At 45.3% G+C, this 24,206-nt stretch overlaps 1 protein-coding gene across 1 annotated transcript in view; it reads right to left on the reverse strand.

Annotated features, from left to right (window-relative positions):
• Nucleotides 1-1,889: 1,889 nt before the first annotated feature.
• The window catches only part of LOC308526378 (galectin-10-like), a 112,775-nt gene continuing 90,458 nt past the window's right edge, over nt 1,890-24,206 (reverse strand). Inside the window, exons 2-4 of the mRNA XM_081101508.1 lie at nt 4,523-4,599; nt 3,811-4,021; nt 1,890-2,122 (exon numbers count right to left, since the gene is read on the reverse strand). Coding sequence (XP_080957634.1) covers nt 2,009-2,122; nt 3,811-4,021; nt 4,523-4,599 — 402 coding nt within the window. The 3' untranslated portion in view covers nt 1,890-2,008. The remainder of the gene's footprint in view (nt 2,123-3,810; nt 4,022-4,522; nt 4,600-24,206) is intronic.

Below are 24,206 nucleotides of genomic sequence, written 5' to 3' on the forward strand. Positions count from 1 at the left end.
ATGGTGGAACAGTACTAGTCGAGGATGACTTGTCATGAATCACAAGGCAACATGCCCATGCCCTGGTGTAGTCTTCTCCACATAACTATGGCCATCTCTCTCACTCACGTTTGAACAATAGGATGTGTTGGGAGTGACACTGCATGGCTTCTAGAGCTGGGTCCCATTACACCTTACTCTTTCTGCTGGAGCTTTGTCAAGGGTTCTCTGTGGCAGAAGCCAGTCACCATTTATTAAATCCCAAACCCCTGAGACCTCTGTGATTTGAAGAGGTCTAAGACAACCATGAAGGTCATGTGAAAAGAGAAATAATCAGCCAGCCCCCAGCTGTTTCAGCCGGCCCAAGCTAAGGGTCAGACATGAGGAAAACATCCATCAGAAAACTTCACTTCCCACCGCAGTTTCATTATGGCCACATGATATACTACCCAAATAAGTGCAATAACCCTGCAAAACAGAGATAATAATAAATTATTGTTTTAAACCAATATATTTGGGGGAGGTTTGTCATTCTGTAATGATTAAGTGAGACGACATCAAAACCAGAGTCTGGTCACTGCATCCGGGTGTATACAATGTTCTTGTTTTAATAACAATTTTTATCCTCCCTGGTCTAGAATGGTGACAATTCATTACCAAACAAGCCCCAGGCTTCTGCCCACATAAATTGGAAAAATCGAGCAATTGTTTGAATAATAGAAAAATCTTTGAGGCAAATCTTTTTGGTTCTTCAAATAGTCCTTGGATTATAATTTTTTTAAGTGCACCCTGGCCGGGTGGCTCAGTTGGTTGGAACATCATCCTGTACACCAAAAGGTTGCGGGTTTTGCTCCCAGTCAGGGCACATGTGGAAGGCAATCAATTGATGTTTCTCTCTCTCATTAGTCTCTCTCTCTCTCTCTCTCTCTCCCCCCCCTCTTTTTCTCCCTCAAAAATCAATAAAAATATATCCTCAGGTGAGGATTAAAAAATTTTTCAAGTGCTGGCCTTGTCATTTTCTTTATTTTCCTCAATGCATGTTACACAAAAACAGGCACAGTGTCAATATATATTAAGCACCTTTAGCATGAAGGAAGAACTAAGACTTTCCACCAGATTTTCCTCAAAGTTTCTTCCCCAAACCACCAATAGCACTATGTGTTCAGAGAGATGCCTAAAGTCTTAGTTTAGCTATCTGAAATTGGGGAAGGATTTTGCTTCAGAGTTTTAAACATATCCTAAGCACTACATCATAAGAATATGGATCTAATGTCTTCTAAGATATTTCATGAGCCTGTCACTCACTCCTTGTATCAGAGAAATGTTTACCCACTTTGATACCCTGATCTATCCCACAATATTCTCACACCCCTATTGCTGATAACCACATAATCTCTTTCCCCTCTCTCATTTTTCCCCTCTAAAGCAGCAGTCTCAACCTGTGGGTCACGATCCCTTTGGCGGTCGAAGGATCCTTTCACTTTCTAAAATATTTATTTTATTGATTTTTTTTACAGAGAGGAAGGGAGAGGGAGAGAGAGTTAGAAACATCGATGGGGGAGAAACATCGATCAGCTGCCTCCTGCACACCCCCTACTGGGGATGTGCCCGCAACCATGGTACATGCCCTTGACCGGAATCTAACCTGGGACCTTTCAGTCCACAGGCCGATGCACTATCCACTGAGCCAAACCAGTCAGGGCTGAAGGACCCTTTCATAGGGGTCGCCTAAAACCATCCTGCATCTCAAGTATTTACATTATGATTCATAACAGTAGCAACATTGCAGTTATGTAGTAGCAACGAAAATAACTTTATGGTTGGGTCACAACATGAGGAACTGTATGTAAAGGGCCAGAAGGTTGAGAACCACTGCAAGCAAGAAGCAAATCTTGTTGTGTTTTCAGGAGTTTTAATGACCAAGTGTGGGGGAAGGGTGAGATTCCATGTTGTCAGTGAGCTCTGGGAATCACAGCGTCACTTAGGTGGAGGGATCTCCTTGACAACGGGAGTCTGGTCACATCCTTCTCTAAGTGATAATCACTGAGGTCAGGGAGACATCTCTCCACACCTGGATCATCTTCACAGATCCTGGGTCAAGTCGATGGGGGAAAGTGTAACATGGGCAGCCATTTACTGTTACCTGGAAGAGAATGTGTGTCAGAAATATAGTATGTCATCAAACAAACTTACCACCTTCCTTTCCTTTTCTTTTCTATACACACACCACTCACCAGAAACTCCTAGTCACACTAAAAACCCAATAAATATGCTTCTTTTTGTAGCCTACCCTTTGTGACTATTCCAGACAGTTATTCGCCCTATTTTCTGTGTTTTTCTCATTCTTCCACTGAGGTGTTAGCACTCTATGTTGCACTGTCTATGTTTGCTTGGGCTTCCTTCTGGCCAGAAACTGTTTCATGACTCGCGAGTCTGGGTCTTGCACAGAGTATCATAGGCTAATTGGCCATTAAGTGTGTATTGAGTGCCTTCGTTTTAGCTCTGCTAAACTTTACTGCCATTTACTCCTGATGACCAAGTAGCTCAGATTTGAGGTGGTAAAGGTAAAGATTAAAGCTTTTTTTTCCTATTTTTTATAGAGCGAGCATGGAAGGAAGGGGGAAGGGGAGAGAGAGAGAGAGAGAGAGAGAGAGAGAGAGAGAGAGAGATTGATGTGAGACTCAATTGCTTGCCTCCTCATGCGCCCCGATGGGACCTGGATTGAACCTGCAACCCAGCGACCTGCCCTTGACTGAGAATCTAACTTGAGACCCTCCAGTGTGCAGGCCAATGGTTTAACCACTGAGCCAAAACGTGAATGTTCCTAAAGAGAGGAATAGTACATATGATTAAAATGAGGATTTTTTTTATTCAGCTTATAAGCAAATAGAACCATGACTCACTTCAAACATAGGACTTTAAATCTTTTTGCTTCTCCAATGATAGAAGGTTTAAATATACACTTTATGGGTGTGGCTATGGACAAAAAAGTGGACTATTTAGGTCTTAATTTTTTAAATTAAAATGCACACATTTTTTGAACCAGTTATTCAATCCCTCTGAAATTATCCTCCCTTACAAGAATAGGGAGGTTGATAATGACAAAAATGTGATATAGAATGAAGCATCATTCATGAGAGAAAAATATGGAAACCACCCTAATGTGCATCAATAAGGGTCAAGTTAAATTATTCTGAAAATGCTTCTATTGAAATATTATGCAAACATTAAATGATGTGGGGGCATCACAAATAGCACGATGTTAGTTTCTCTATCATACATCCTTTGACAACAAGTAAAATCTACTATCAATATGTGATTTCTAGAGAAACTTATAACATCATTTGTTTAAAAATAAAAGCAAATAGAGATAAATAATAGATAGATAGATAGATAGATAGATAGATAGACTCGAACAAGCATATAGTATATCTGGAAGGAGCATAAAGGAATTAGGAATTGTTGCTCTGGAGAGAGGGACTAGGTTTGGGAATGTATGAAAGACTTAATTTTAGACAGATTATAATTATTTATATGCATATTTTGACAATCTCCTACATGAAAACTGAAGGAATGACAGCATAGATAGAAATGATGGCTGTGAATGAAGACAGGAACTTCTCCACCCTGGAGAATAAGGCATGTGGGCTGATCTTGACCTGCTCAGATTTGGAAAAGGACCTGAGCATGGCAGTACAAGCAGAGGGTGCTGTGTGACGGGAGGGGCAGGAGATGAACCACAAGTGACTCTGGGGGCCAGGCCAGGGAGAGCTGTGTGCTCCTGTGAGAGCCCCGGGAGCCCATGTAGTGGATGTTCCTGGGCACACTCACCTGGTACTTGTCTGGCAGCACAGAGATGCCCAGTTCAAAGGGTTCGCCATTCTCAAAGGGCATAACAGAGGATTTCTCTTCTGGACCCCAGGTCCCACACTGACGGCTGTTCATCACCACACAGTCGCCAAAGTACACGCGGAAATGAAAGGCAATGTTTGCGTTCACTTCAGTTTCAGTGTGGAAATCCACCTGCATTTCTGGGTTCATACTGAAGGGAAAGCACACAGCCTGTTGAGCAGGACTCTTCCTTGTGGGGGCCCACATTCAACACACACATCCACACCCTCCCAACTCCTCCTGGGGGAGGGAAGGCCTTCCTGGGTGTGACTGCAGTACGTGTCCCTGTGGGGCTGCTTCAGCTTGTCCTGCCCAGGCTGGGGAGGTGCCTGGTCTCTTAGCCCCGGACTCACACTGAGCAGCAGTCACTGGCCTGGGGATACTTTTCATGCCCTGGAAATACTGTGTCCCTTGATAATACACCCCAGCTCCAATGCCTGAGCAACCTGAGCCCCTAGACTTCACACTTGCCCATAGTCATGCACCTGTAGGTTTAATGCCTGACCCATATGGGTCTCCAGAACCTGCAGCTGCATTGCACTACCATTATGCTAATTATTAGTTTTAACCTCAGTCATGCATGAAGTGACCCCTAAAGCTCTAATAATCTCACTTCTCCTTCATCTCCTCCCCATGGGCTATAGATACTCACCTGAAAGACATGGCAGGTGTCCCTTTGATTTTCACTGAAGAACCAACAGACAAGGACACATATTTTGTATATGGGACCTGCCATGGGAGACAAGAGTGGTTGAGAGAGGTAAGGCCAGGTGTGGTCTCCCATCCTATAACCGTTCCCAGTGGCAAAGCAGGTTACACATCAAAGGACATACTCTGAGGACCCTCTTCTTTCCCCCTCACCACAGGCAGGTCCCTGTGTCTTTGAAGAAATGAGAAGGTTGAAGTTAACAGGAAGAGTTCTAAAGCCAGGTGGCCTGGATTCTAATGTTGATTCTGCCTCTTACGACCAATGAGAACTGAGTTCCATTACTTGAATGCTCCCTGACTCCATTTTCTCACTACAAGAAGGATTATGAAAATTCCTATTCATAGGATATTCTCAGGAATATCTGAGCTAATAGATATAAAACCTTTAGCATGGTCCCTGGCCGGTAAAGGGTATATACAGGGTGACTTAGCGGAAGGGGAGGACCCTTTCTAGGATGCTACCCTCCCATCAGTTTTTATCTGAAACTGTGAAGATAAGACTTTAGAATGTAAAAGTATAAAATATAAAACTTCATTCCAATATAAGATAGTTGTTTAAAGGGAGAGGGAAATAATGGAAAAGGAGACTCCTGCGTGTGGCATGTATATGCATCAGAATTTTCAAGGACAATGGTGTCCTTTCAGGAATGTGTACAAGTTGCTAAGGACAGTCAGTACCTCCACACAGGGCAGGAGACAGGAAAGTAATTAGATAGAATCTACAGGATGTTCCCTGATATCGACTGTAAGCTTTGTCTGGACTGAGACCGATATTGTTCCTTCCATCTTCAGGTGATCCATTCTCTGAATCCAATTCTCCCAATCACCTTCCCCAGGGAGCCAGGATCTGCTTACTGTTTTTTTTGTGAGGACAAAAGAAGGATTGGCTGGTGGAGGGGACCTGAGGCAGGAGCAGGGTCCACTGTGTGCTGATTCAGACAGGAGCTCCTGTGACCCACAGTCTGAGTTCACCTTCCCCCAGCATTCTCGAGAAGAGGCTCTGAGGACTGACTCATTCTGCGCTCATTAATGCTCACAGAGGAGTCCTGGGAAACCCACTCTCCCAAAGACCACCAGTTCTGCCCACCAGGAGCCACAATGATACACAGGGACAGAACCACAGCTGCTTACACAGTCACTACCATGTACGGGAGAACCCTCACAAGCAGAAACAGCTACATACATATTCATAGTTCAACACACAGTCATAGATCATTATACACACACAGTTACAAAAAGACATGAGACTCACCATCTCACACATATCTCCCAACAGTACTACTCATGATGACATGCACAGCTGTTCAACCACTGCCCCAGCTGCACTCACACACACATACTCAGAGGCATGAAGACAAATGTGCAATCTCACCCCTTGCACCTATGCACACACTCCTTCATCCCAGTCAGCTGTTCACTTCCCACACAGGGTCAGTGTCTCAATAGAGTTCACCCTCAGTCAGATACCACCAAATGCTGATGAACAAAGACAGAGAGGTGGGATAGCTTAGGAAAGTTTTGCAAATGACCAAGTAATTAGAACACATTCTCAACCCCCAGTAAAACATTCTCAATATTTTCATCTCAGAAAATCTCAGATTCTTTCCTCCTTCCCTTATTGGACCTGGGATCATTGAAGGCTGTGTCTTTGCAACTCACCGGTATCAGTGTCATTGTTGTGCCTTCTGCTGGGAAGCTCTTCCAAATTGTGTCTAGTTGTGTGTGTGAGCTCTGCAAGTGGCAGGTTATAAATGATTTTTGGGAGCCCCACCCTCTGGCTTCCTTCCAGTTTCTAAGTCTCTTCTAGACAGATTCCCAGGAGGTGAGAAGGTGTGGGGTATCATAAATACAATCAATCACAACTATGTCCTTCAAAAGGATTTGTTGTGATGCAATAGAAACTTCAGTGAGGAATTTGTGGGTGACAAAGGATTAGCAGGAAAAATGCATGAATAAGGGCGAAAGAACAAGTGGGTGAGTGTGTCTATAATCCAGCCTATGTGCCTCTCCAAGTATTTATCCTTCAGAGTAGGACACACCCAAAAGGTACCCACTTTTCTGACTTGACCAATGGCAAAGAATTAGTGGTCCTGGAGGTAAGGACTCCCATCCTGAGGTCCTGGGAGATCACAGAAATTGATCCTCAGCAGACCTGAAGATAGAAAGTCTTTGTGTCATTTCCTTTCCACAGTAAGTCCCTTGGCACTGCTAATGCCAACAGTGTTTTAGCCTTTGTGCTTCACCCTCTTGGCCAACTTCCAACATACATCCACCAAGATTGGACGTTTAAGATGAAAAGTTATTTGTAATAATAACACTTGAATAAGTATGATTTAATCATGATGACCTATTCAATAAATTATAGCACACCCAATTAATGACACATTTTAGAGTCATTAAAAAAAGTTAAATAAAACAATAAAACACAAGTTAAATCAGAATGTTTTTCAACATTAAGATTTCCAAGTGGAATGTAATGAACAAATTAAAATGATGAAATAGAAACAGAGGCATGGATACATGGAACAGACTAACACTTGCCAGAAGGAGTAGATGAAAGAAGGTGAAGGGATTCACAGAGAGAAGTGTGGTGATGGTGAGAGGAATGGGGAGCTAGGGGTTGGATTCAGGTGGGCAAAGGGGTGGGTCAGATGGGGACATCTGTGTCAACAGATGTCAACAATAAAAGTAAAGTTAAAAAAATTTCTTTAATTAAAAGATTCTGAATTGGGCTTCTCTTGCCACAGGGAGCTCAGGGAATACTGCCACCATGGGAGCAAGCCCAAGGGAGCCTGCTGGAGAGGCCAGGTGGAGAACTAAGGCTCCTTGGTCAACTGTCAGACATGTGAGTGAGGCCATCAGGGACTGTCCAACCCTAAAGAAGTCACCAGCTCACTGCACCTGCATGAGAAAGCAGACAAAAACTATAGAAGAATCGTTCAGCTGATCTCAAGCAAAATTGTCAACCCACAAAATCATGATCTCACAGATTCATTACTATTTCTAGCAACTAGACAACAGCAATAGATATGTAACTGAAATATTTACAGATGAATTTATTGATGTTTAGGGATTTGCTTCAAAAGAAAGCAGGCGTACTCTAACCCAGTGGCTCAGCTGGTGGAAGCATTGTCCTGTACACTGGAAAAAAAAAATAGTTTCAGGTTTGGTTGATTCCCAGTCTGAGTACATACCTGGGTTTTGAGTTTGATCACCAGTTGAGGCGCATATAGGAAGCAACCAATGTCTCTTTCTCTCTCTCTCCATATCCATCCCCCTCTCTCTAAAAAAATGATACACATATCCTTGGATGAGGATTTTTAAAAAAGAAGAAGTCAGGGGTGAGGTGAGTAGAGGTATGGATGAACAAGATAGATTATATGATGATAGCTGTTAAAGCTGATGAGTACATGAGGGCTTATTGTACTATTTTCTCTACATTTGCTTATGTTTGAAATGGAAATTTCCCATAATAAATAATTAAAGAAGAAGAGGGGAAGGAAAGGAGATAAGGAAAAAAGAAGGAAAATCACTCTTCTATTAAAGAAAGACAGTGAGTTCTGCAATGTGGCACAGCCAAGTCATAGACAAATTCATTACTGAACAGACTCCTGACACCTGGGCCAGGAATAGGGGGCAGCCAATCGATGGGTCCCTCTCATATTGATGCTTCCCTCTCTGTCTCTTCCCCTCCCTTCCACTCTCTCTAAAAGTCAGTGGACAAATATCCTCGGGTGAGTATTAACAAAATCAACAACAACAACTACAACAACAACAAAAAGAGGATGTGGGCCTCTCCTCCTTCTAGTGCTGTGTGTTTCAAAATAAGAGCATCTGAGATTTTGTTCCCTGGCACATGGAGTCAGTGTGTCTCAAATAAAATCGTAAAAATAAGAAGCCCTGGCTTGTTTCTCTCAGTGGTTAGAGCATCGGCACCAGAGGAAGGGTCTGGGGTTCCATTCGAGGTCAGAGGGCGCCTGCTGGAGGCAACCAATCCATGTGTCTCTCTCACATCCGTGTTGATCTCCCCCCACCACCAACCCAGTCTCTGTAAAAAAAAATGAATGGAAAAAATATTTTTGCATGAGCATTAAAAGAAGAATAAGAGGAAATGATCTTTGGGAGATAAATAATAGCCACCTGGAAGAAATACTATCTAGAGCCACCACCCACCCCCTGGCCTACTCGTCACTATATAGACCATTTTGAGGGCGAGCTCAGATTTATACAGGGATATAAAAACGGGAATAACAGCAGGAACTTCATCAATGGAGACATGAAACCAAGGGAACAAACACTCTTTACAGAGTTCCTTTCACTCCCTGGAATCAAGAGGCAGGCTCCCTGTTGGATGTTTGATTGGCAGCTTTCAGGGCCCATGCCCCCTCCTTCAGCTCCACATCTGGGTCAGCCACTAGGAAGCCCTCTGGGCTGCCACCCCTCACCCCAAGGGAAGTTCGACCATAAAAAGCAAGACCTGCCCAACTCCCAGCCAAAATAGAAGCCAATGCTAACACCCCCCCCCCAGTGCTCCCCCATCCTCCCCACCCCTCTCCCCCCACTTCCCCTTTACTTCACTCCAGAGGAAACCTGAGCCCTTCTCCTGGGGGAGTCCTATTGTTGTCTCCTGTGAGCATAACAAACCTCATTGTGCATAAATTAGTGCTGTGTCACTCCTCCTGATATTCATATACATTCCTGCCTGAGGGGCTGTCCTGCATCCAGACAGGGTCACTGGGCACCCAAAGCCACCGCCACCACCAACAAACGTGCTATAGCAGCTTCCTCTGCCCAGTGTCAGTGGTCCCTGCCAGTCGGCCACCTCTACTGGACTTAAGCTCTGTGATGTCAGGGACAGCACTGCCATGGCCACAGCAAGGGCCCAGTAGTTGGGGGCACTGTGTCTTCCAAAGACCAGAGGACACTCGGGGGTCTCGTGGGAAATAGGAGATATTGACACCCCTCTGCCCAGCTCCCTCTATGGAAGGTAGACCCTGGCGCGAGGCCCCTGTGCAGTTCCAGGGATGGTCTGGACTGGACTCACACACCCAGCACCAGCCAGGGTCTCCCTCAGGCCCAGGCCCAGCCCCTCTGGAATGGGGAGCTGCCCGGTGTGAGGCTCTGCTGGACACACCCCAGGTGAGATGTCCCCCCAGCTCCAGGTGCTGCTGGCAGGCCTGTGCTTCTGGAAGGTGAGTCAGAGAAGGAATGTGGGGCTCCCGCCTGTCACAGGCTTCCCCGCTAGCTTCCCAGGGGCCCAGCAGCTACAAAGGCTGAGCCTCCCTCCTGGCAGCATTGGGGTGTTCTTTCCACCTGGCTTCAGGGGGGCCCTCCCTGGGGACAGACCAGAATGTGAGGAATGTCATCTCCTCTCCAAGCATGTCAGGAATGCAGGGGGACTCCCAGGGCTCAGGCCCACCCTGTGCTTGCTGCTGCAGGGAGGTGCTCCTGGGCCCCCCTGTGTTCTTCAGGCTTCAGGCTGATGGCAGTCCCGGCAGCAGGGCTTTCCTGATCACCGCCTGGAGGGGCTCCCCACATCCTTTCCTGCTTAACGGGCTCCTGCCAGCAAACAGAAACCACTCACCCCCATGTAAGCACAAGGAGCTTTAGTACAGGGGCTGGGGGCACATCAGTTCTCTGGCAGGAGGAACATGCTCCGTGCTGACTCCAGACATGCCTGAGACAACACTGTCAAACTGAAAAGATTGACATTTTTTTATTTAAAAAACTTGGACTGGCCTGGCCGGTGTGGGTCAGTGGTTGAGTGTCCACCTCTGAACCAGGAGGTCATGGTGTGATTCCCGGTCAGGGCACATTTCCAGTTTCAGGCTCCATCCAGTATGCAGGGGGCAGGCAATCAATGATTCTCTGTCATCACTGATGTTTCTCTTCTCTCTCTCTCTCTCTCTCTCTCTCTCTCTCTCTCTCTCTCTCCCTTCCTCTTTGAAATCAATAAAAAATGTATATTAAAAAAAACTGGGCCATATTCAGCAAAACCATATAGAAGCACCGAAGGAAATGAGTCATTCCACTGCCTCATGTGGAACAGCAGCTAAACAGGCTGAGGCTCCCTCCTGGCAGCATTGGGGTGTTCTTTCCACCTGGCTTCAGGGGGCCCCTCCCTGGGGACAGACAAGAATGTGAGGACTGTCATCTCAGCTCCCAGCAGGTCAGGAATGCAGGCTGGGGAAGCCAGTGACAGGTGGAAACCCCGGGTTTCCTTCTCTGATTCACCTGCCACCATGACCTACCAGGTGTGTGTGTGGGAAAGGGGGGTGAGGGGGGGCAGAGGGGGCACTGGGGTGAATGGGTGTCCCGGCCTTGAGCAAGTTTCTTGGAAGTGGCCAGATTATGCACAGGTTCAGCTCATGCCCATTCTCACCATAACCTGAACCCAGCCCCACGTCTGTTTAAAGAGAGACCCACTCCCTGAGGGACTTAGGGAAACACAACTGGGACGTGACAGTGACACCCAAGAATACAGGCAGTCAGTGACCTTGACTGTTTCCCCCAGATCCGCTCAAGCCAGTAGATGAGCTGGGAAAGTGGAGTGATGCTGCCTGAAAAAGGAGGAGGAGCCAAAAAATAGCCGCAGTGGATCATGGGAGACAAGGGGCGGGGCTTCACACCTCCCTACCCCACACCCCCAGGTGATTCCCGCTTTGTCAGCCTGACTCCGCCCAATAGAAAATTGCTCTCTTGACTTGACAGTATATTTTAAAATGTCAATCACTGTAAGGCGAGAACACAGTTATTTGGTTTTAGACATTTACAGAGGCCCTGGCTGGTTTCTCTCAGTGGTTAGAGCGCCGGCCCTGGGACTGAGGGTCGCAGGTTGGATTCTGGGTCAGGGGCACCTGGTCCTCCCTTGCAGGCTCCGTTGCCAGGCCCCAGGAGGGCGCCTGTGGGAGGCAACCAGCGGGTGTTTCTTTCCCTTTGTCCCCCGCCCTTCCACTATCTCGAGAAAAATCAATAGAACAAATATCCTCTGGTGAGGATTAAAGGGGGGAAAAAACAAGATATTAAAATTAGAAACAGTGATTCATTATCTAGTTCCAAAGCTACAATGGAATTACTGAATCAACCTTTTTTTTGGAACCAATCTTTCATAACGGTTGCCAAAGATAATTTTTGTATTTTTAATTGAGTATGTTTGACATATAACAGTGTGTACACATAAAGCGTAGACCTGTTACTTTGATACTTTTGGATGTTGTAATATGATTGCTGTTGTAGCGATATTTATCACATTACATAATTATAAATTTCTTATAATTTATATTTGTAGAGTTGACGTTCTGCTCCATGCCAAAATATTCCTTTCTCCCCCCCCCCCGCCCCCCTTTCCCTTTTTATTAACAAAATCGATAATGCAGCCCTAATCGGTTTGGCTCAATGGATAGAGCATCAGCCTGAGGACTGAAGGGTCCCAGGTTCGATTCCCGTCAAGGGCATATACCTTAGTTGCAGGCACATCCCCAGTAGGGGGTGTGCAGGAGGCAGCTGATCAATGTTTCTCTCTCATCAATGTATCTCACTCTCTCTCTCCCTCTCCCTTCCTCCCTGTAAAAAATCAATAAAATACTTTTTTTAAATTGATAATGCAGCCTGTGCATTTGGGGGGCTGCTCCAGGTCCCCCAAGTTGACACAAGGATCTTCTTAGTGCTGGCTTTTTTCTCTTCTCACAATGTCCCCGTCCTTTTCTAGAACATCTTCACTCTTTGTATCAACAGCACATGCCAGACTCCGCTGGTCCCTTTGCTGACCCAGACCTGGAATCAGCCGTTTCCCCAAGAAGCTGGGTCCTCCGGGTGGAAGGGGGTGGGGTGTCTTTAGAAACAGAAGGGCTCCCAGTGCCCATCCACTGCCCCCGAGATCCTCCCTCAGCCACCCGTGTTTCTGACTTCATTCTCCCACAGAGGAAACCACAGCTCTTTGGAACACGTCAATGTACATTATCGTTTGCTCAGTCCTACACATAAAATATTGAGATTTTAGTCTGAATAGAATCTGATTCATAAGCCTTTTTCCTCATAGGCCTTTAGGAGGCATTTTTACCAGCCTGCTTAAACTCATTCCCTATATTTTCTTCTAATAATTTTGTTGCTTTTTGATATTTACCCTTCTATCCCAGATCACGTTGTGGTTTTATGAATGCTGTGAAGTTGGCATCTAACTATTTTCCTTCAAATTGATGGCCAGGAGTCTGATACTATTTTAAAATATTCCACTGAGCTCTGGCCTGGGAGCTAAGTTGGCTCGAGCATCATCCCAATATGCCAAGCTTGTGGGTTTGATGTCCGGTCAGGGCACATACAAGAAGCAACCAATGAATGTATGAGTGAATGGAGCAGCAAATCAATGTTTCTCTATCTATCTATCTATCTGTCTATCTATGTCTATCTCTCTCTCTTTCTCATCTTCCTTCTTCTCTCTCTGAAATTAATAAACCAGTTAGGGCTAAAGTCTATTTTTTAAAAAAAATGCAGGGGCGAGCTAGTGGCGGCTCCCACTCACCAAATGTTGGACAATTAGAGAATCAAAATAATGATATGAATTATAACCTAATGAATGAAAGAGAATTCCAGAAGTTCATAATGACATACATAATGAATTAAAACAAATGAGAAGATGAATATTATTCTTACAGTGAAATGCAACTAATAACTGTAGAAGAAAGAGAGAACTAGAACACTGGCCAGTGTAACTAAGTGGTTAGAGCATCGGCCCTCTCACCAAAGGGTGGAGAGATCCATTCCCAGTCAAGGACAAGTACCAGGGTTGCGGGTTCAATCGCTGGTCCAGGCAACTGATCAATGTGTCTCTCTCACATCTCTCTCTCTCTTTTTCTCTTTCCCTTCCTCTCTCCCTTCCACACTCTCTAAAAATCAATGAAAAAATATCCTCTGGAGAGGATTAACAACAAAAAGACAGAATTAGAAAATTATCATGTGACAATTTTCATAGTATTAATTAATTCAGCCAAGTAACATCAATGGAAACTGTATATAGGGGTGAAAGTTTGATGAGGAAGAGATATTTGCATACTGTCAAATTTCCTCTCCACCAAATATTTATTAATTGCAAAGGGAGAAAGAGCCACGTTACACAGGAGAAACCCGGCAGGCACCACCCTAACCAAGTGATGGGCGTGAATTTCATGGTTAATGGGACAAACCATCATCCCGTACCACCCGAGAGGATCCAGCCAGGAGAACACCGAGTCACTTCTGTGCTTTTCTTACAAGGGTTGCAAACCTCAAAGCACATCCTGAGAAAACATCAGACAAACCTAAACTGAGGGATGTCCTAGAAAATAATTGGCCTATAATCTCCCAAAGTGTGAAGACCATGCAAGTGAACGTTAGACATGGCCATGAAATGCAATGCGTGCTTCCGAATGTGGCACTTCCGTTCTAAAGGCAGCTTTGGAGAGCATTTGGTGAGACCTGGGTGAGCTGTGAGGATGAGATGGTAGTGACATGTTATGTTAACCTCCCATCTTGGATCTGGTTGTGTAGGGAGGTGCCCTTGTTTGCACCAACCAGCAGGTGCAAAAGTGAGGTGATGAGACACTATGTTGGCCACTTACTTTCAAATGGTTTAGGAAACAAGTGAGGTAACGATATTCACCTCAAAGGATAGGTGTGAGGATTAAAGTATAGGATGTGAAATCTGATTACAGTTTTTGGCACATCATCTTTCAATAAATTAAAGGTGTTATGATATAATATAAAGACACTAAAAACATGTGACCAGCCCTAATCGGTTTGGCTCAGTGGATAGAGCGTCGGCCTCTGGACTGAAGGGTCCCAGGTTCAATTCCAGTCAAGGGCATGTAGGGGGTGTGCAGGAGGCAGCTGATCAATGTTTCTCTCTCATCGATGTTTCTAACTCTCAATCCTCTCCCTTCCTCTCTGTAAAAAATCATTAAAAATATATTTTTTAAAAAACATGTGACAAATGTGATCTTTGTATGTAGCTATTTCTTCACAAGAAACACACATTTTCAGTTGTGAAAGATTGTGTGTATAACATCGCATCCATTATACTGTATACCAGCAGAGGGCGCATCAGTCTTAGGTTAGGGTTGACTGGTTGTAATTTAAATAGAGCAGTGGTTCTCAAATGTTTTGGTATGGAACTCCTTATGCTCTTAAAAATCATTGAGGACCCCCGACGTGTTTTGGGGTATGTGTGCTATATACAGTAAGGTGTCCTGCTAAACCAGCTCTCTGAGGGGAAGGTAACCCCGTGCTATAGTATTTCTGTGCGATAAATACTCCCACCAGGGCCCATCTCAAGCTACCAAAGAATTAACAACTGAGCCTGAACCGGTTTGGCTCAGTGGATAGAGCATCGGCCTGCGGACTGAAAGGTCCCAGGTTCGATTCCAGTCAAGGGCAATTACCTTGGTTGTGGGCACATCCCCAGTGGGGGGTGTGCAGGAGGCAGCTGATTGATGTTTCTCTCTCATCCATGTTTCTAACTCTCTATCCCTCTCCCTTCCTCTCTGTAAAAAATCAATAAAGTATATTTTTAAAAATAATTAATTAATTAATTAATTAACAACCGGGTCACATGCCTAAGAATTGAACATTTGGCTCTCTGTGTCCAGTAGGGGCCGGCACCAGTACACCATGGGATAACTATTCATCTTTAACTTAAACAAATTCAAACCGAGACATTTTTTAGAGATTTATGTATTTGTTTACAGTAAAAATAGCAACAATAAACTCATTCCATGTTAATATCAGAGCAATGGCACCATCACATATCACGTGGCCTCTGGAACATTCACCTCGCACCGGGGGAAAGAGTGAGGAAGAGAACCTCTCAGTGTTATTATGAGACTAGTTTTGACCCTGTGGACCTCATGAAAGGACATCAGTGACCTCCAGGGCTCGGGGACCAGACTTTGGGAACCACCTGCATAAGCTTTCTGTTCTTAAGTCTCTCCAATGCATTATCCTCCTTTAAAAAAATTATTTTTTACAATATTTTCTTTATTATTATGAAATGAAATTCATACACAGCATAACTTACCCATCCCGGTATATAACCTCTAATCTCAAAGTCGTTGCAATACATTCTCTGTAAGGTAGAGAAGAAACAAGAGAAAATACAGTCCACAGCCCTTGACCAGATATGAGTGTGTGAGCACCGGGGAGGAGTGGGGACCATGGGAAGGTGACCCGTGGGTGTGGCACTAATGATAGAAAGCCCCGCTGGGCTCAGGGCGACTACTGGGATCATGCACATTCATGTTTCCGCAGTGAAACAGGAGCCCTTCACACCGAAGCGGGAAGAATGCAGACACCACACGAGCCTGTTCAGGCCAGGCTTTGCCAGCCAGCACGTCAGACAGCAGTGTCTCCTGTGCAGCCACTGGGACCTTGGGTTGTGGTGTGTGGACGGCGAGCCTGGAGTTTATAAGACACCAGAGGTGCTCCGTAGGTCGATGCTCACAGACACAACAGAGCCAGGTGTTCCTGCTTCTGATGAAGGAGAAGTTTAGGTTTAAGATGAACAAGACAATATTCAGTCAAATGTCCATTTTTCCTTATATCTGACGTTTTGAAGTAAGGGCTAAATGAGAGTGTTCATGTGACGGTGTAGAATAGATTATGAGAGAAGCAAAAGCAGAGGGGCCAGCTAGACAGTGAGGGCTGTGCATACACCTCGGAGACCTGCCGTGGCCACTGAGACTCGCTCACTGAGCTCTGAGAGACCTGTGTGCAGGAGAGTTGGGGTTCAGGGCTCTGGATAGGACCCCTGGCCGCCCTGCTGTGAGTGAGAGATCCTCCTGTAGGGGGCGCCAGAGCTCTGAGAGCCTGAGCAGGGGACTTGGGCCACAGTTCCCATCAAACCGCTGTCAGGGCAGTTATCTGCACCAACACCAACGTATACCTCAGCACCCACGCAGGTGACCATGACACACATGAGAATATTACATGTGTGTGACCACAGACATGACAGTGAGCTTTCGCATGTTTTATTGACAACAGGTGCCCTTGTTGACAGAACCCAGATATACACCTGTGTCACCACTCTCAGTGGGTGCACCAATATGCAACATCAAGAGCATGGTAATAGCATGGCGTGCCTCAGGCTAAGACATAGATCTTGACACTATGTGTATTGTCAGAATCCACATGGGTTGATACTGACTTGTGTGTTCATGGCAGCCTGTTGTCTGACACCTGTGTGTGTGACAGTGACGTACACTTGAACATGTATGCATGTGGACATGTGGGTGTGAAAGTGCCTGCCTGAGCCTTGTCTGCCCACCCTCTAGGCTGGAGCCCCTTGATGGGTAGGGACAGTTCTGATGAAGTTCTACTTCCCTTCCATTGGGAAGAGAAGAGATGCATCATAAATGCTTGAATGAATGAGCAAGTGAATAAATGCATGAATGAATGAGTGAGTGAGTGAGTGAGTGACAAAGGTTACAACAAGAGACAAAGGAGGATGTTTTATATACAATAGCCAAGATACAGAAGCAATTAAATATCCATTCATAGACAATTGGATCACAAAGATGTGGCATATACATACAATGGAACATTGCTCAACCATAAAAAGAATGAAATCTTACCATTTACGACAGCATGGATGGACCTGGAGGTTATTATGCTAAGTAAAACAAGTCAGCTAGAATAGACCAGTGGTCGGCAAACTCATTAGTCCACAGAGCCAAATATCAACAGTACAACGATTGAAATTTCTTTTGAGAGCCAAATTTTTTAAACTTAAACTGTATAGGTAGGTACATTGTTATTAACTTCATTAGGGTGCTCCTAAGCTGGCCTTTGCTAAAAACGTCCTCAATCTGATTGAGGTATGTTCGCTGAGGTCGACCCCTTCCAACTCTCCCATCCACACTCGTCTTGTATACTTGTTTCGTCTATCTCCTTTCGTTCATCCTCTCTATATGTCCAAACCATCTCAACATACCTTTCCCAATCCTCAACACTACATCTTCTTTCACTCCACAACATTCCCTTAAATTAACTTAATAAACTCTACTTAAAGTTTTAAGTCAACTGTCCGTGCGCGCCCGCACGTGGTATTTTGTGGAAGAGCCACACTCAAGGGGCCAAAGAGCCGCATGTGGCTCGCGAGCCACGGTTTGCCGACTACTGGAATAGACAAATACTATGTTGTTTCACGTATATGTGGAATCTCAAGTGTAAAATAAATGAACAGTCAAAACAGAAACAAACTCATAGATACGGAGAATTAACTGACGGTTGCCATTGGGGATGGGGGCAGGGAGGATGGGTGAAAGGTGAAGGGAGGAAGAAGTCCACATCGGCAGTTACAAACTGGTCACGGGGAAGTGCAGTACAGCACAGGGGACAGAGTCACTAACACTGTCATAGATACGAATGTGCCAGACGGGCCACAGACTTATCAGGGGGAGCACTTTGTGAGGCACGTAAACGTCTAACCACTGTACACCTGACACTAATATAATATTGAATGTCTACTGTAATTTTTTTGAAATTTAAAGAGCTTGTTTTTTTTAATGAATAAATGAGCAAGTAAATGAATGAGTGAATGGCAACCAGTATTTCAAACTCACCAGGTGCCAGGTGCTATGCTAAACAGGCACATGCCTGATCTAATTTAATCCATGCTACAGTCTCTATGACATCGGGCCTGTCATGACACCCACTGTACAGATGAGGAAAACTGAGTCATTGAGACACTATGTCACTTTCCCATAGCCATTCAACATGGAAATGTCAAAGCCTTGATTTGAGCCAGGTCTCCCAAACTTCAAAATGAGCATTCTCTCTCTCTCTCTCTCTCTCTCTCTCTCTCTCTCTCTCTCTCTCTCTCTCATCCTGGGATGAGGATTGAAAGAGAGAGAGAGAGAGAAACATTGATGTGTGAGAGAAACATTGATGGGTTGCTTCCTGTACGCAACCAGGGATCGAACCTGAACCCTGGATATGAGCCCTGACCAGGAATCAAACCCGTGACCTCTTGGTACACAGGAGGATAATCCAACTAACTGAACCACACCAGCCAGGGCCAAAATGAGCATTCTTAACCTCTACACCTCTGGCTGCCCGAAGTCCTGATCGTGAAAGGACAACGCCCTCCCCCCATTCCTGGGACACACGCCATCCTTCCCGGGCAGGCACTCAGCAAGTTAGAAGAACAGAAGGCAGCCTTTTATCCTCAATTCAAAGACGAGGAAAGAGGTAGAGATGGTCCCAATGAGGCTGAGAAGCTCTGTACAATGTGGCAACCCCTGCCCCTGTGCCCTTGGGAGGTGGCGTGTGGGCACAAGTCTAGGGAAGAGGACTAAGGGGGTCCCCTTCCCTCTCACATCATCATGGATCCACAGCCCTCATATTAGTGAGGATGCAGAGATACTGAATCCTCATTCACAGCTGTTGCAGATGCTGTAAAAATAGTTTAGCATTTCCTCAAAAATTAATAATTATCAAACAATCTAGCAATCCCACTCCTAGGCATCTACCCAAAAGAATTGGAAACAAATGTTGCAACAAGTACTTTTCCACGAATGTTCATAGCACCGCCGTTCACAATAACCCAAAGATGGAAACAACCCAAATATCTAACAACTGATGAACGGATAACAAAATGCAGTGTAATATCCAATATTCAGCCATAGAAAAAAATGACGTACTGGTCACTGCTACAAGGTGGGCTATTGCATGAACTTTGCAAGCATGGTGCTGAGTGTAAGAAGACAAACATGAAAGACCACATACAGCATGATATCATTTATATAAAACTAGAGGCCCGGTGCACAAAAATTTGTGCACTCGGGGGAGAGACGGGGATCCCTCAGCCTGGCCTGTGCCCTCTCGCAGTCTGGGATCCCTCGGGAGATAACGACATGCTGGCTTAGGCCTGCTCCTGGGTGGCAGAGGGCAGGCCCAATCCCTAGGTGCAGCCCCTGGTCGGGCTCAGAGCAGGGCCGATTGGGGAGTTGGGGCGCCGCCCCCTGTCATGCACAGAGCACGGCGGATCTGGAGGTTGCAGTGCCACCCTCAGTCACGCTCAGGGTAGGGCCGATTGGGGGGGTTTGGGCACCTCCCCCTGTCACACTCAAGGCAGGGTCGATGGGGAGGTTGGGGCGCCACCCCAGTCATGCACAGAGTAGGGCCCATCAGGGGGGTTGGGGCTCCGTACCCTGTCACGCACAGAGCCGGGCCCATCAGGGGGTTGGGGCACCGCCACTGTCACACTCAGGTCAGGGCCGATGGGGAGGTTAAGGCTCTACCCCATCACACACAGAGCAGGGCCCGTTGGAGGGGAGGGGGTTGGGGCGCCGCCCTCTATCTCCCACAGAGCAGGGCCCTTCAGGGGGTTGGGACGCTGCCACTCTCACACACAGGGCAGGGCCAATGGGGAGGTTATAGCTCTACCCCATCACACACAAGGCAGGGCTGTTGGGGGGGGTGGTTTGGGGCACTGCACCCTGTCACACACAGAGCAGGGCCGATCAGGGGCTTGGGGCGCTGCACTCTGTCACACACAGAGCCGCAGGGCGATCAGGGGGTTGGGGAGCTCCCCCCTATCAGGCACAGAGCAGGGCTGATCATGGGGTTGGGGCTCCTCCCCCTGTCACGAACAGAGCAGGGTGGATAGGGAGGTTGTGGCCCCGCCCCCTGTCACGCACAGAACCACAGGGCGATCAGGGGGTTTGGGCGCTGCCCCGTCACACTGATCCCGGTGCCGGGAGGCCTCGCGGCTCCGCTGATCTCGGTGCTGGGAGGCATATTACCCTTTTACTATATAGGATAGAGGCCTGGTGCACGGGTGGGGGCCGGCTGGTTTGCCCTGAAGGGTGTCCTGGATCAGGGTGGGGGTCCCCACTGGGGTGCCTGGCCAGCCTGGGTGAGGGGATGATGGCTGTTTGCAGCTGGTCACACACCCTTCAGGGTGGGGGTCCCCACTGGGGTGCCTGGCCAGTCTGGTGAGGGGCTGAGGGCTGTTTTCAGGCTGGGACTGAAGCTCCCAACTGCTCCTTTTTTTCTTTTTCTTTTTTATTCTGGGCCAGCTTTAGCTCTGGCTCCAGCTCTGAGGCCTCTGCTGCTGAAAGCAGGTATCTGGTTTGTTTGGGTTCTCTTATCGAAACACTGTATCAACTCCAGCTCTGAAATCTGGTGGGCTGAAAGCAGGTTTCTGGGGTTTTGCTTAGCTTCTATATTTGTAACTATGTTTCAAACTGCAAGCTCAGAGGCCGGCAAGGCAGGCGGTGAACGTTGGAGTCCTCCGTCACTGAAGCAAGAAAGCCTCATGTTAGTTTCAAGCTGCCTGGCTGCCGGCCGCCAACTTGGCTGGCAGTTAATTTGCATATCTCGCTGATTAGCCAATGGGAAGGGTAGCGGATGTACGCTAATTACCATGTTTCTCTTTTATTAGATAGGATATCAAAAATGGGTAAGTCCATAGAGACAAAAAATGGGTTGGTGGTTGCCAGAGGCTGGAGATGTTGGGGATGGGGAGTGACTGGGGTTTTCCTCTGGGATGATGAAAATGTTTTGGAATGAAATAGAGGTGATGGGTGCCCACCATCATGAATGCACTAAATGACACTGAATTATACATTTTTTTTATTGCTTAAAGTAATACAAAGGGTATTACATATGTGTCCATTTTTCCCCCCCGCCCTAGACAGTCCCCTAGCCTCGCCTATCCCCCAGTGTCTTATGTCCATTGGTTATGCTTATATGCATGCATACAAGTCCTTTGGTTGATCTCTTACCTTCCTACCTCCTGTCCCCCAACACTCCCCGGCCTTCCCGCTGCAGTTTGACAATCTGTTTGAGGCAGCTCTGCCTCTGTATCTATTATTGTTCAAAAGTTTATAATGGTCTCTATTATCCATGAATGAGTGAGGTCATGTGGTATTTTTCCTTCATTGACTGGCTTATTTCACTTAGCATAATGCTCTCCAGTTCCATCCATGCCGTTGCAAATGGTAAGAGTTCCTTCTTTTTTACAGCAGCATAGTATTCCATCGTGTAGATGTACCACAGTTTTCTAATCCATTCATCTAATGATGGGCACTTAGGCTGTTTCCAGATCTTAGCTATGGTGAATTGTGCTGCTATGAACATAGGGGTGCATATATCCTTTCTGATTGGTGTTTCTGGTTTCTTGAGAATATTCCTAGAAGTGGGATCACAGGGTCAAATGGGAGTTCCATTTTTAGTTTTTGAGGAAGCTCTATACTGTCTTCCATAGTGGCTGCACCAGTCTGCATTCCCAACAGCAGTGCAGGAGTATTCCTTTTTCTCCACATCCTCTCCAGCACTTGTCGTTTGTTGATTTGTTGATGATAGCCATTCTGACAGGTGTGAGATGGTACCTCATTGTTGTTTTGATTTGCATCTCTCGGATGATTAGTGACTTTGAGGATGTTTTCATATGTCTCTTGGCTTTCTGAATGTGTTCTTTTGAAAGGTGTCTATTTAGGTCCTTTGCCCATTTTTTGACTGCATTGTTTATCTTCCTTTTGTTAAGTTGTATGAGTTCCCTATAAATTTTGGAGATTAGGCCTTATCAGATATGACATTGGCAAATATGTTTTCCCACACAGTGGGCTTTCTCATTGTTTTGTTGATGGTTTCTTTTGCTGTGCAGAAGCTTTTTATTTTGATGTTGTCCCATTTGTTCCTTTTCTCTTTACTTTCAAGTGCCCTAGGAGCTGTATCAGTGAAGAAATTGCTTCGGCATATGTCTGAGATTTTGTTGCCTTTGGATTCTTCTAGAATTTTTATGATTTCCTGTCGTACATTTAAGTCCTTTATCCATTTTGAGTTTATTTTTGTGTATGGTGTAAGTTGGTGGTCTAGTTTCATTTTCTTGCATATATCTGTCCAATTTTCCCAACACCATTTATTGAAGAGACTATCTTGGCTCCATTGCATGTTCTTGCCTCCTTTGCCAAATATTAATTGAGCATATTGGTTCAGGCCGATTTCTGGGCTCTCTATTCTATTCCATTGATCTATATGTCTATTCTTGTGCCAGTACCAGGCAGTTTTGAGAACAGTGGCTTTATAATACAACTTGATATCTGGTATTGAGATCCCACCTACTTTGTTCTTTTTCAGGATTGCTGCAGCTATTCGGGGTCTTTTTTTATTACAGATGAATTTTTGGAGAGTTCGTTCTAGATCTATGAAGTATGCCGTTGTTATTTTAATGGGAAGTGTGTTGAATTTATAGATTGCTTTGGGTAGTATGGACATTTTAATGATGTTGATTCTACCAATGCATGAACACGGTATGTTCTTCCATCTGTTTATGTCTTCCTCTATATCTTTTTTCAACGTCCTGTAGTTTTCTGAGTAGAGGTCTTTTACCTCTTTAGTTAAGTTTATTCCTAGGTAGCTTAATTTTTTTGGTGCGATGGTAAACGGGGTTGTTTTTATAATCTCTCTTTCTGAAAGTTCACTATTGGTGTATAGAAATGCCTCAGATTTCTTGGGGTTAATTTTGTATCCTGCTACATTGCCAAATTCATGTATTAAGTCTAGTAGCTTTTTGATGGAGTCTCTAGGGTTTTGTATGTATAATAGCATGTCGTCTGCAAATAAGGACAGTTTTACTTCCTCTTTTCCAATTTGGATACCTTTTATGTCTTCTTCTTGCCGAATTGCAATGGCTAACACTTCCAGTACTATGTTGAACTGGAGTGGTGAGAGGGGGCATCCCTGTCTTGTTCCTGTTCTTAGGGGAAATGGTGTTAGTTTTTGTCCATTGAGTATGATGTTGGCTGTGGGCCTGTCATATATGGCTTTTATTATGTGGAGGTATGATCCTTCTACTCCCACCTTGCTGAGAGTTTTATCAAAAATGGGTGTTGAATTTTGTCAAATGCTTTTTCTGCATCAATTGATATGACCATGTGGTTTTTTTCTTTCAGTTTGTTTATGTGATGTATCACGTTTATTGATTTGCGGATATTGTACCATCCTTGCATCCCTGGGATAAATCCTACTTGGTCATGGTGTATGATCTTTCTGATGTACTGCTGGATCCGATTTGCTAAGATTTTGTTGAGGATTTTGGCATCTATGTTCATGAGGGATATTGGCCTGTAATTCTCTTTCATTGTGTTGTCTTTACCTGGTTTTGGTATTAGGGTGATGCTGGCTTCATAGAATGAGCTTGGAAGTGATCCTTCCTTTTGAGTTTTTTGTAGTAGTCTGAGGAGGATAGGTTTTAGTTCTTCCTTGAATATTTGGTAAAACTCCCCTGTGAGGCCGTCTGGTCCTGGGTTTTTGTTTGCTGGAAGCTTTTTGATGACTGCTTCAATTTCTTCCATAGTTATTGGCCTGTTGAGATTATTAGATTCTTCCTGATTGAGTTTTGGAATGTTGTATTTTTCTAGGAATTTGTCCATTTCCTCCAGGTTGTCTAGTTTGTTGGAGTAGAGCTGTCCATAGTATTTTTTAACAATCATTTGTATTTCTGTGGGGTCTGTTGTTATTTTGCCTCTATCGTTTCTGATTTTGTTTATTTGGGTCCTCTCTCTTTGCTTCTTGGTGAGTCTGGCTAGAGGTTTGTCAATCTTGTTTATCCGTTCAAAGAATCAGCTCTTGGTTTCATTGATTTTCTGTATTGT

Source organism: Myotis nattereri (genome assembly GCF_964212035.1).
Source record: "Myotis nattereri genome assembly, chromosome: 10".
In the NCBI taxonomy this organism is placed as follows: domain Eukaryota; kingdom Metazoa; phylum Chordata; class Mammalia; order Chiroptera; family Vespertilionidae; genus Myotis; species Myotis nattereri.